Genomic DNA, 14277 nt, shown 5'->3' with positions numbered 1-14277 from the left:
GTTCTTGTCTCCATCAGACAATAATATAAGGCAGGGACTTTGTGTCCACTTCATTTATAATGCTGTTCCTGGGGCCTGGCACAGGTTAATATAGGAATAATTTGTTTTATTAGACTGTCTTTTTAAAACAGTCTACAGGTTTGTGGCAGCCCCAAGCTGAAGAAACCATTCAACACCATTTACCCCACAAGCTGTGTTTATGCTGTGTCTGTCAGATATGGGTACTTTTCCACAATATGTCAACCTTTTAAATTACTATTACATTTATGTGGTGATCTGTGACCAGTAATCTTTAATAACTAGAGATTAGATTTATTTACTTTTGTTTTATGTGTATGAATGTTTTGCCTGCATGAGTGTCTGTACCTGGTATCTTTGGAAGCCAGAAGAGGTTGGATCCTCTGAAACTGTAGTTAGAGAAGGCTGTGAGCCACCATAGGAGTGCTGGGAATTGAACCTGGGTCATCTGGAAGAGCAACAACTGCTCTTAACCAGCCAGCCCCAGTGACAGTAATCTTTGCGATTGCTATTCCTATTGTCATTGCTCTGGGGACTATGAATTACATATATTACAATGAATTAATTAAAAATTGTGTGTTGACAATATCATTGGACAGATGTCTCTCATCTCTCTCCTTTCCTCAGGCCAATCTAATCCGTGGGATACAATACTGAAATTAGGCCAATCAATAGTCCTATAAAAATGAAATGGCCACATGAGAGGAAGAGTCATATATCCTGTAGTGAGAATTTTGATTTCTTTAAAAAACACAGATAAGAATATGTTTTTGTTTTAATCCCAGGTGTGGGATATGCAGCTGCTTCAGATTGTCTATAGCAGTTGACTATGATTTGCTTCATGCTCTAGCAGGGATGTGATTCTTGCCAGAGGCATGTAGTTTCTGTGATTGTGAGATGTTTGGAATCCTGGGGGCTTCTAAGAAGGTTTATAAATGCTAGGGCCCAGGAGGTGGTTGTGGGTTGTCAGTTGGTTGTGATTTGTTTAGTAGTTGTGCAAAAAAAAAAAAAGAAGGAGGAGGAAGAAGAAGAGAAGAAGAAGAAGGAGGAGAAGGAAGAGGAGGAAGAAGAGGAGGAGGAGGAAGAGGAGGAAGAGAAGAAGAAGAAATTAGATATCCCGACTTTCAAGATCAAACTTGCCCCAAGGAACTCGATGGCTCTAATCAGCAGGAAATAGTCTAATTGTCACCCCCCCCCCCAATGCTCCTTGACTTTATTCAGGGATTTCTTTCCTTTCTATCTTTTTTCCTCTTATCTAGTGTTAGGAGGTTGAAAGGGTGGAGAAGGGTGGAAGAAAGAAGAATGAAGAACCACAAAGGAGCAAAAGTAATCTACAATATCCCTCATTTTAAAAGAAGTGAAGTTCAGTGAGGTAGACAAGTAGAAAAGACAGACAGCAGAGGCCAAATTAAGGCAGCTAAGTTATGAATGCACAGTCAGAGGTATTGAAGAAAATTAGAAGTATAACTCTGGTGAATACATAAATGATAAAAAGCAAAAAGGTTATCTTGTTCATGTGAAGAAAATTGGATAGATCAAACCAGCCATTCTTTCCCTTAGTTAACCAAGAAGCAAGGCCTTAACTCTTAAATTCTGTAGACAAAGAAGTGGGCCAGCTGTCGAAGGAAAGTTTAAAGCTATTTAGCAGAGTTGGCTCCTAAGGTTTATAAGAGAAAAGTGCTTCCCATAACAAGTCATGCAAGCCGAAGCAGCAGATGCTGATGTGGAAGCTGCAGCAAGCTTTCCAGAAGGCAGCTGAGTTCACTGAGATCACAACTGGAGAGCAAGCTGAGTAAAGCCTGGCTTCAGAGCTGCAAGGGACAAGGTGGTGTACTGTGAGAGGAGGGTGCAGCTGTGACAGTTAGCTTAAGTCAACGTTCAGCTGCCATTTTGAGAATTAAAATATACTTAAGAATTAAAATACACTCCGCCGGAGTGCTTAAGTGGGGCCAACAGAGCACGGATGGCAGTATTTGTGCTTACAACATGATTTACTGAACATTTGACTGGTTGGAAAAAGATACCTTTCAAAATACAGACGTTTGTTAACAATGTAATGGGTCACCCAGTAGCTCTCTGCTGAAGAGGGTATCAAACAAAGGTCTGCCAACACAGCACCCATTTGGCAGGCCCTATATCAACTGTTATTTATGCATTCAAGTCTTACTATTTAAGATGTACACTTAAGGCTATAGCTATTATAGATCATAATTCTTCTGATGGATCACAGCAAAATAAACTGAAAGCCTTCTGAAAAGATACACTGTGCCAGATACTATTAAGAACACTTGTGACTTCAAAGATAAAAGTATCAACTAATAAGGTTTGGAAGAAGTTGATTCTAATCCTCATGGTTGGTTTTGAGAGGTTCAAGTCTTCAATGAAGGGAGCAAAAGCAGATGTGGTAGAAACAGCAAAAACACTGTCATAGAAACAGAGCCTGAGGATGTGACTCAGTCGCTGCAAACTCAGTAAAGTCTTAGAGCATGAGGGGCTGGAACAAGAATGTAGCTTCTTGAGATTGCGTCTGCTGTGGTAAAGATGCAGTGAACATTGTTGAAGCAAAAGTATGGGATTTAGTCTCACAAACTCAGCTGATGAAGCAGTGGGAGGGTTTGACAACATGGCTTCCAATTCTGAAAGAAGTTCTACTATGGGTAAAATGCAAATCTTTCATGAAAGGCAGAGTCAATTACTGCAGCAACAGAGTGTCCTCAAGCAAAATAATCGGAACTTATTGAAAACTCAAATGATCACCAGAATTGTTCAACAACAGTAACAAAAATTTAAATTAATTATTAAATTAATTAATTAAAATTATACATTGTTTAAAAGGCATACTCAACATAGTATAGCATAAATATAACTTTATTATGATCTACTTTAACTTTATTATTTAATAGTTACTTATAACTTTATTATTTATCCACCATGAAGTAAAAAATTCCCAATTTGCTTTATTGTAATATTCATTTTATTGTGGAATCAGGACCACAATATCTCTGAAGGGACTGTTGAATGAAATAATAAACGAGGGATCAGAGAGGTGGCTCAGTGGATAGATGCTTGCTTTGCAAGCATAAGTACTTGAGTTCAAATCCCACCCTCAACACAAACACAAAAACACATAAATAACAAGTATAGATCGTCTGCAATCTATTAATGAAATCACAGTAATCTGTATTATATTCAGAAGTAGTTTTGCTAAAACAGGCAATATTCTGATGTTCAGAGATCTGCCTCCACTGTTCAGAAAGTACTGTTTTCAATCATTTATTCACTCAGGGCCTTGTTGCTCTGCCTGACTGCAATACTTCTGCGTTCCAGACATGCTTAGAGAATGCTAACTGTCCTGACAGAGATAGCTGGTCAGTGCCACCCAGTGACACAGGAAAGTGAATCGGGTTATTTTGTCTTTAGACAGTGTTAAGCTCTTACTGTGATTAAATGATTCCAGTTCTAGAAAATCATTTACCTTCTTACTAATCTAATTGAAATAAAGAACATTTCATGTTTCATTCATACAAAAAACAAAACAAAACAAAACAAACAAACAAACAAACAAACAAAAACCCCTCCAGGCCTTTCCCACCCTTTGACAGCACAATGTTGACATCTAGAAAGTTCATGCTGAAGAATGGACAAATCAGTTAAAACTGCAAACGTCTGTGTCTCTGGGTTTGTGTTTCTTGCACCTTTTCTCTGGCTCTTTTTCTTCTGTTTGTTTTTCTGCTTGTCTGTTTTTACTTTATCTTATTTTATTATTTTTATTTAGATGCCTGTTTGTTTTCTAGTGAGAGAGAAAGGATATGGATGGGGAAGGGAGGGGGATCTGGGAGGAAATGGGAGAGGGAAAATCATAATCAGAATATACTGTATGAAAAAAGTTTATTTTCAATAAAAGTGAAAGAAAAAGTAAAAACACCAAAATAAACAGCAACAGCAAACACACACACAAATATCTAATAATGTATCAAGGTGATCTCTGTTTTGGGTTGGGCCACATTCACAGCTATCCCGGGGTTTGATATACTTAAACTAAATATGTTACTTAAATATGTTAGAAAATAAAAGGCCTTTCTGTCCTACCCCACAGATACTCCCTCAGCTATGACCACTGCCACCCTATTCACAACAGACAGGAAACGGAAATAGCCTTAATGTTCTTCAGCTCATGAATGGATAAGGAAAATGCAATATATATATATATATATATATATATATATATATATCCTTGTCTGTCTGTCTATACATACACTACAAAATTCTATTTAACTGTAAAGAAAAATGAAATCATAAAAATGTCAGGTACATGGACAGAAACAGAAACCATATTGAGGTACTATATATACAGAAAGACAAGTCACATGTTCTCTCTTGTCTGAGGTTCCTAAAGTCCCGGTTTTCAGATGCAAGTAACTGCAGAAATAGGAAGCAAAATAGGACCCTGGAGTGGGGTATGGAGCAGAAAATAGGCCAGTAGGACACAGGTATTATGAAGGAGGAAATAAGAAAACAGGTAGGAGAATTATTAATCTGAGGAGGGGAAAAAAGTAATACAGAGGGAGAAGGAGAGAAAGATAAAGAACAATCTATAGGAAAACATTATTTTATGTTTACTCAAAATACATATACAGGGGCTGGAGAGATGGCTCAGCATAGGCTGCTCTTCCAAAGGACCCAGGTTCAGTTCCCAGCACCCACACGGCAGCTCACAACTGTCTGTAACTCCAGTACCAGGGGATTTGACATCCTCATACAAACATATATACAGACAAAACACCAATTAGTGCATGTATGTATACATATACACATACAAATAAAAAACACATACATACACAAAAAACAGACCTGAGATTTTCTGGCTCCGTGGTGGTGCATGCCCTAGGGAGGCAGAGGCAGATGGATTGCTGAGCTTGAAGCTAGCCTAGTACACAGAGTGAGTTTCAGGATAGCCAGGGTTACACAGAAATACCCTGTCTTGAAAAACAACAACAAAACCATATACAAATCTATGCCTCTGTGTGTGTGTGTGCATGTGTGTGTGTGTGTATAATTTAAATGAAGTTATACTACTTGGGGTAATAATGATCTCCCCTAAGAGCCATAGACTAACAAAAACCCAGTGTCAAGCATGGGAAACCTTCCTTACAGTTGTTGGTCACAGGAGTTCAACAGACTCCCAAAACATAGGCTACTTACTGCCATTGCCCTTACTTGGTACCTAAGACTGCTGATGAAGACACTACACTTCAGACACGGAAGCTGATCTGGAAGCATCCTCCTAAGGAAATGTTCCCATAGTATTCAAAGCTGCTATTCAAACTGCCAAGGGAGAAAAGTAATCAGCAGTTCTACCCGTGTATAATGCCTGTAAGCCACAACAATGACCAGCATGCTGAGATATACCCAAAAGTGTAACAGTGGCGTTTATACCTTGGGGATAACCAACAGCCAATTAATTGGACTTAAGGCCAACTCAATAGGAGGGAATTCATGGTTGGTATTGTAAATCTAGTTAACTACTATGACTGGTCAAGGGCCCTAGGGGAGAATCTGCTAATGACACATTCCTAAACCAATATATTCTTAATTGTATTGTAAATCCTTATATTCTCAGATAAGTGTAGCTCTCACTTCTCATTAAAGAAGTCTCTCTCTTACACACACACACACACACACACACACACACACACACACCACACACACATTCTGTTGAGACAATATCTAACTAAGATGCAATCCTGGCTGACTTGAAACTCAATATGTAGACCAGGCTAGTTTCAAACTCCAGAGTTTCTGCCTCCTGAATGGTGGAATTCAATGTATGTGGCACCATGCTCAGGTAAGAAGCTTCACTTTACAGCAGTCAAGAGACCATCACAAAAATCTACAACTGGTTAAAATGCAGAGACCATCAGACCATGGGGTGCTCATCGTCAATGGATAGTTCTACAACACAACTACATTTCAGGCTCAGGAAACATCCCCCAAAAGGAGGGGGATGATTGTTAAGAGCCAGGGGACCAGAATATTTGCTGTGAGATAATGTTTTCTATGTAAGACAGGGAGCTGTACACATGCAACCATAACAATGTAGGCTTGGCTGCCTACATAAGACCAGCAAGTGATAGCATCAGCTGACGTTTCAATATAGATGAGAGAAATCTTACAAAGCCCTACCTGCCTTAGATGAAAAGCTACAGGCAATTAATGGCTTCCCAGAAGGAAAGTCAGTCTTCTCCAGGGACAAGCCAATAGATTATCTAATCTCAAACAGCCAGCGGGAGTGAGGGGGCAGGGTAGCTGGAGTGGGGAGAGGGTAAGTAGAAATGATGTAAATACAGCACTCAGTTATAAAATTCTAAAACAGAAAAAACTTAATATAAAAAAAAGAGAGACAAAGTGGGAGGAAAAAAGCAAAGAACCAAAAAATTAAATAGTTTTCTTAAACAGTTTTCTATCATACAGGGCTTAGACCTCAATTTTTGACAACTGAGGTCAGCGCTCATGGGTGTTTTCTTGGGACATATCTGTCCTTCAGTAATTATACTGGAGGTTCTCTGCAGTGCCGGTGGTGTGCTACACATCTTTCCAGAAGCATGTGCGGCTCCATCTTCACAGGGCCTGTCATGGCTCTGGAAAGGACAGGTTTATTCCACTAAGGCTAATTCCTTGGTTGCCTTGGAGGAAGTCAGAGAGTGGGGCATTCCCTGACAACTTTAACCCTCCTCTTATACAACATGTAAAACCAGAGCATACTGTTTACTTCCTACCTCCTGCCCCAGGGTAGCAAGGGAAGTGTCAGGACAGTTCCACATGGGTGTGTGCATGGCCAGGAAGGGACAGAAGTAACGGTCGATCCACATCTATCCTCATCTCAGTTTCTCCCTGAAAATACTATCACATACAGAACTTCCTTAATCCTGTAAGAGGATCAATATGAAGACTAGCAAGCAGCCCTCTAAGAATGTCAGCCAGCTTCTAAATCTGTCTGTTTCTCACCTAGAGCTTAGAGTTAGGACTATGCAGAAAAAGAATCCATTTAACTATCTAAATAGTCACAACTAAAATGCTGCATAGGAAAGGGATTCAGCTTTTAGTTTGGAAGTAATATACTCTGCCATTTAAAAGTCAAAGTGAGAGCTATGGTTAGGAAAATGTTAGTTCAAAGGTACAATTTTACTTTCCTAAAACCTAGTTTAAGAATAAAACGGTGGTAGAACATACAGTGTAACCCAACAGTTCTGCTTCATTTCAAGCTACATGAAAAAGCTATCTTTTTCATCAGGAAAGTAAGAAGACAAATTTAAATTCTGCTGCCGAGGACATGTGCCTCATTCGAGACTCATGAGATGACAGATGGCCGGTTATCAAAGAATAAAACATGTGAAAATGAGTTCCATACAGTCATGGAACACATCTTTTCCATTAAAAAACTACATGCCTGTCCCTTGTCTATCAAGCAAACATTTAAGTGGTGTACTTTCACATTTAAACTAGACAGCTCATCCCGGAGCCCGGAGCGCCATGTTTTCAGTGGGTGTTACGTAGGAGAGTGAGAACTGGGATGAAGGAAGCAGAGGGGAGCCAGCATAGTTTCGAGTTCCTAAGATACAAGCCACTTCTGATTAATTACTAGCAATGTGAAGAACAGTAATACAAAGTACAGAAATTTAAAACCTTAAGGGAATAAATCAATTGTTGTCAGCCCTTCTGTAACCCTGAGGATCACAACTGTGGGTTCAGCCTACTATGCACTGAAAACTTAAAAACAGCAACAACAATAAAACAAATAACCTACCCCCAAAACAAAAACAACAACAAAAAAATCCCTTCAAATACTGTACAGAATATGCAAAAATTTCTTTTTGTGATTATTCCCTAAAATATACATATTTATGTATCACTTATATCAAAATAGATATCATAAATAACCTAGAGAGAGGATTTAAAGTATACAAAAGGATCATGTAGGTTATATGAAAATAATATTCAATTTCATTTAAGAGACTTGTACCCATAGGGAGCTCAGAGGCCAATTCTCCACAGATACAGAGGGATAACTGTATTTTAAATACATATATTTCCATCTTTAAAATATCATTTTTTTGAGACAGGGTCTTTATGTGGCCCTGGCTGTCCTAGAACTCACTCTGTAGACCAGGCTGGCCTCGAACTAAGAGACCCACCTGCCTCTGCCTCCCAAGTGCTGGGATAAAGGTATGTGCCACCACTGCTCATCTTTTAAAACATTTTTTAAATAATTTAAGCACAAGATAAAAAATTGCTTTTGCAGAAATATTCTTTTTTGGTTTAATAAAAAAGAACACCAAACCCATTAATATTTTAAATAGACTTGAAAATATATTATGATCACATAGAGACTAAAAATAATATCCTATTTTAGACCAGAAATACATGTAGTTTCTCATATGGTAAAGGACGACTGTTTTTTTTTAAAGTCATTGGCTTTTGTTTTCCAAGCTCATTATTACTTATTTTTAAAAAGGGAGGAATTTTCCTATTTTTGATACTAAAAAGGGATCATTCTGAGTTAAAACCTTCTTAATTAACCTTCTGAAGGAAATATAAAAAGTCACTGTTTCTGCACTGCTCTCTAGGTCTATAAATACCACAGTCGTGAGCACACTGAAGCACATATAGAGAGGACAGCTCATTAAATAAACTAAGACACGGCCTCATGTGTGATATGTAGAACAGAATTACATACATTACTGTTTAGGAGCTATCAATTTGATTTAAAAATGTGAAAATTAAGGTTTCAAAATACACCATCGAATGAACAACTCCTCCCACCCCCAAGACGGAATACATATAGCAGGGTTATTATTTTTTGCTACAAAATTTTCCATCGCTATTTTTAGTATACAACTGTTGCATGAAGCATTTTCCCATAAAAGGCTTTCACACTTACAAATATAACCTCAAGATGATCAGCTGGCAAGAGGGGAAAAAAGAACAAATTTATTTTAGACTGACACAGAAAAGAGAAGAGAAGGAAAAAAACCTAAGGAACATCTTCCAGTATTTATTTACTGGCCCAAGAGAAAACGCAAGCCTCCTAAAGCCTGACAGCTGAACTGAAGCTGGCTAACAAGGGGGCAGGCTGAGCCGTCCGAGGCCCCACCGTCCCACCTCAGGCTTCAGATCTCGGTGCACCACCCCGACGTCGTGCATGTGGCTCACAGCCGACACAAGCTTCCGCATGATAGAGCTGGCCTCGGTCTCGCTGAAGTGCTTCTTTCTCTTGATGCGTTCCAACAACTCTCCGCCATTCAGAAGCTCCATCACTAGAAACGTATGAAGCTAGGAGGACGAAAAGAGAGAGGACTGTGGGGCCTTATGAAAAGACAAGGAGTACTCTACAGGTTATTATCGCTCAGTGATTTTAAATAATCCCTTGCTTAAACAACCTGTAACAATCCTTGGGTTTATAGTAAAGAGTTAAAGAATAGTGTAGCTTTTTAGAAATCTATTTTAGCATTGAAAAAATTTCAAGTATTTCAACACAATCTTACAGTTTTTTCTTTTACTTCATTTTATTTCTGTTGAACTCCATTTTAATCTTCTCTCGAGTTTTTATATTTTCACCTTAAGATTGTGAACTGAGCTGACAAAATCTATGGTAGTAAATAACTCGGGGGTTTGCTAACCAGTGTTATGTGCAGCTGCTGCCACTCAGCTAATGGGTAGTTTCCCTTGAAAGAAAGGTAGTGTTTGATAACTTCAGGGCTCAAAGGTTAATTACAGGATTCCTGAGGATATTTACTGCAAATATCTGCAACTTATTATATATGTTCTTGTGGAAGAGACCTTCCTCCTGGCTGTTTGCAGAAGAGAGTCTCCTTCTGGCTCCCTTCTTATCAAGATGTAGAACTCTTGGTTCCTCCACCACCAAGTGCTTCCCACCATGATGATAAGGGACTGAACCTGTGAAACCGTAAGCCAGCCCCAACTAAATGTTTGCCTTTGTAAGAGTTGCCTTGGTTGGAGTGTCTCTTCATGGCAATAAAACCAATTGAGACACCTTTATAAACTCTAGGACCCTTAGCAATAAAATGTAGGTGATAAGAAACGCTATGGACGGAACTGGAAATGATGGCCTCCAGATGCCATGTCCTAACCTTCAAGCCCATGTTTCTATCATAGATGGCAAAAGGACTTGTAATTGTAGTTAAGGGGTTTTTTATTGTTGTCGTTTGTTTTTTGAGATGGGGTCTCACTATATAAGCCAGGCAAACCTTGAACTTAAGAGATCTGCCTGCCTCCTGCGTGCTCGGATTATGTGCTACCACACTTAGCCCCAGATTAATATTCTTTTTTTTTTTTTTTTAAAAAAGATGTACGTATGTACATATGTACATTTGTATATGTGTATGTATATATGTGTATGCATTATGAATTTGTGCATGTGTTATGTATATATGTAAATAAGTATGTATGCATATGTGTCTGCACACCAGAAAAGGGTATTGGATGCAACAGGACTATAGTTATATATAATTGTAAGATGACTCATGGGTGCTAGCAACTCAACCTAGAGCTCCTAACCACTGAGCCATCTCAATAGCTCCATCATTAATATGCTTGAGATGGGATGATTACCCTAAATTATTGACCACTATCTAAGGTACGAGATTAGACTATGCAAGCAAGAGATTAGAGTACTGCATAGAGGGGTAACAAGCTAAAGAAAATGAGTGGCCTCCAGAAGCCAAGTCAAGTACACAAGTTGTCCTTAGAGTCTCCAGGAGGAGCTAGCTCTGTCTACTCCTTGACTGAGGATCAGGGACCCTGACTGCAGACTTGTTACCTCCATCCACTGTTTTACAGGCAAACATATTAAGTTTGTGGGAGTTTGTTACAGTAGGGTTAGGAACATACAGAGGATGTAAGAAGATCGCAGCACACAAATGAGCTGCACTACTGTAGAGCAAAGGCTGAGGAGCCACCCTCGTTCACCATCACTGCTGCTGGAAATAGGACTGCATAGACTAAGAATCATATACCATGGGTAAAACTCTAGAGAAAGATTTCAACAAGTGCATATAGCAGAATTATTAATATAATTATTCTACTACATGTAGCATGAGATCATAAGAAAATTCCTATTCCAGTGACTCTTAAATTTAAAATTGCCAAAAATAATCTTTTAACATAAATTTAAAAAACTAGGTATAGAATTCTTGAGATATGACACTAGTCAGAAGGTCCAAGATCCAATGTTTGGGCTGAGATTCAGTGAGAGTCACAGCTGCAAAACTGCAGGTGGGGATGTCTGAGGTCATCCATCAGTTTCTGGATTGATAGGTGAGTTTTCTCTGTATTTGCATCAACAGGACGCTGTCGTTTAGTGTGCACCTTAAATGGACAGGGATTCACTGCTCCCATGAAAATTTGGGTAAGTCAGTAAGGTAGAAGGCAATGGAGAATGGAGGTACAAGGAGAGCATTCTCAAGAGTTCTTGCTTCAAAAGCTTTTCTTCTCATGAGAACCAGAGGAAGGAGAAGACGATACCAATTTTAGACGTTAGTTACCTGACATAATAACCAGGCTGTGTATCTGCCTCCTCTAACATGGAAGAGCAAAGTAATTAAAAGCTTGTTGAGTTCTGAAGTTGGGATGGTGGGGCTTAGATACCAGCCTTACCATTAACAAACTGAACTTCTGTGAGTTTTTTTCTGACTTCACAGTGTTAAGGCAAGGACTAAGATAACACTTGTAGAGTTTACAGAACAATGCTTGGACCACATACTGCATAACTGGCAGCAAAAATGGTAATTACTGCTGCCATCTTATATCACCATGATGAGTCATTCTAGTCAAGAATGTCACATCAACAGAATAATGTGTGCCTGAAAGAGGTTCTCCTTTCTAGATTTTCACTGATTACTGATCCTGGTACAAGTCTCAGGACCTTTAGGAATCTCAGGTCCTTTGTTGTTAAAATTAGAAAAAAAACATGTTCCAGGCTTGTTTTGGCATTTGTGCCTTAATATGCATAGCGGGGTAACAAGCTAGTCCTGAGAAGGCTGTGATACCTGTCCAGTGTCAGAGAAAACAATACTGAAACAGTGCAATTTCAGGCACGGGAGGTGGCAATGCAGGGAGCTGAGAGGTGCTGTGGACCAGCCACAGCAACACTCCCCTCTGTCCAAGTAACAGGCTTCCATGTGAGACTCCTGTTGAAAAGCAGAGCTAAGAGTAGAAGAGAGCGCAGAGCAACCTGTCCTGGAGGCTGAGCAGAGGCTGCCACCTGGAACAAGATGAAAGGGAACATCTCTGTCTCTCTGCTTCCCACTTGTCCTTTAACTTAAAGCAAGTGGGCTTAAGAGTCAGTCAGTCAGTCTGTTGGATGCTAGAAATGTAAAGAATGTTGAAGGCTTAAAGTCACTAAGTACTGACTGTACAGTAATTAAGTGAGGGTGGGTGACAGCTGCACTCACAATAAGCACACGGCAACCTGTGACAGTGGCATACTGGGCTCTTGCCCCTCTAGCATCCGCCCATGCCAATATGGCAATGATGGATGGATGCAAGCCGAAGTAAAAGGATAAACCGATGCAGAGGTGAGTTTGTGCACTACTTTTTCTCTCCTTCCTAGAGGCTGGGTGATAGTACCTGGCCCTGACTATAATTTTTGTTGCCAGTTCACTCAGCAGCACCAATAAAACTGGTGAGAAGTTGAACCCTGTATCTGACCTAGCCCATGTGCATGGATGGAGGCAGTCCACGAAATACCTGATCATGAAAAACTTCATGTAGCTTCACAATATTGGGGTGTCCTTCGCAGAGTTTCAGGGCTGTTATTTCTTTCTGAGTATTGGCTTCCATCCTGCAAGATCAAATAGTTACCTCTCTGTGTCTCTTCTAGCAAAGTTTTACATCAGTGCTCCTTCCCTGACTGTTTACAGTATATTCAGAATACCTGTGTCAAAGTCTCAAAATGACACATCCACAAAAGTACTAATCATACCACCCACCAGGAAAGTAAAACTTTTTTTTAAAGAAAATTGTTCCCTCTGAATCAGAAGAGAACTAGTCATACAAAGAAATGGATGCTCTTCCTGCTGATAATTTAGCAATGGTAATAACCCATTACCAGAACAACTAGCTGGCTCTGTTCTCAAAGCCATCAGGAGGCTTGCTAAGTACTTTTGACTTCAAGTATTCAACTGACAGAAGTCACCAAGCAAATGTGATTAAATATATCACTACCACAAGACAGTTTTCACATAAAACACAACAGATTCTGATTTGTCTAAAACTGATTACCTCATCAGAAAACATTAGTGTTAGAAGTGTTGACGATCAGTTAATAAGGTAAATGACTACGCCTATGTGTAAAAAGCCTCGCAAAGGGAACAGCTGATTCCTTCCCCAGAACTTTCAAAACTCCCTACGTAGTTAAAGCCGAAAGAAAGACTACTAGTACTGGCCATACCTTTTGCTGATTATTTTGACTGCAAATGCTTGGTTAGTTTTTTTGTGTACACACTTTCGACAAATTGAAAAACTTCCTTCTCCCAAAGGTTTGTCCTTCAGATCTAGGTCATAGTGTTGATAGAATGGTGAGTCCTGATAAAAGAGCAACATTTAATTTAATAAAAGATTGGTAGTAATACACAAAGCATCTGTAAAGCTGTAATTTAATGTGAAATAATTAACAAATTTGAATGCAATATACTGAATCATTAAAAGTCATTTAGTATATTAATATTTGCATCTATACATTTGTACAAAATATACTGTCCTTTATTATGGTAAGAAGAAGCTCATATGCATTGATACTGACAATCTTCTAGGGAAAACACTGCATTTGCACTATTTATTCATTAGTAGACTTACTAGACTTAAGAACATCAGCCCACAGATCCACCACTGAGGCAGCCACACCTATGTACCTTCATCATTGCGCTCCTGGCAACATTTGTCACTCCAGGACGGTCCACTCCCATATGGAACTGAAGAGGATCGATGACAGCTGCGTTACGCTTGAAGAGAATAGAAGGGGCAACAAAGGAATAGCCCTAAAAAGAGAAGAGACGCTAAAGAACTAAGATCTGCAGTCTCACAGCTAGGCACAGTCTAGATGGTGATCATTTCTTTTCATAGAAAAAATGTACAGATTAAGATAATTTTATTTGCGTTCAAAATATACAGCATCAACTCAACAGCAAATGCTTTTCAGAAGGAGATAATGCCATCTTCTGGCAGAACTAGCTCAATTCAAAA

At 39.2% G+C, this 14277-nt stretch overlaps 1 protein-coding gene across 2 annotated transcripts in view; it reads right to left on the bottom strand.

The window, feature by feature from the left end:
• Rps6ka5 (ribosomal protein S6 kinase A5) overlaps window positions 1-14277 on the bottom strand; it is a 164016-nt gene that overhangs the window by 14733 nt on the left and 135006 nt on the right. For both annotated transcript variants that reach the window (XM_076921407.1, XM_076921408.1), the window contains 4 exons: window positions 13947-14072; window positions 13487-13620; window positions 12784-12877; window positions 9178-9348 (listed from right to left, as the gene is read on the bottom strand). In XM_076921407.1, coding sequence (XP_076777522.1) covers window positions 9178-9348; window positions 12784-12877; window positions 13487-13620; window positions 13947-14072 — 525 coding nt within the window. The remainder of the gene's footprint in view (window positions 1-9177; window positions 9349-12783; window positions 12878-13486; window positions 13621-13946; window positions 14073-14277) is intronic.

This window comes from Arvicanthis niloticus, chromosome 23, assembly GCF_011762505.2.
Source record: "Arvicanthis niloticus isolate mArvNil1 chromosome 23, mArvNil1.pat.X, whole genome shotgun sequence".
NCBI lineage: Eukaryota > Metazoa > Chordata > Mammalia > Rodentia > Muridae > Arvicanthis > Arvicanthis niloticus.
Note: the sequence above shows the minus strand (reverse complement) of the source record. Positions and strands in the feature narration are given on the sequence as shown.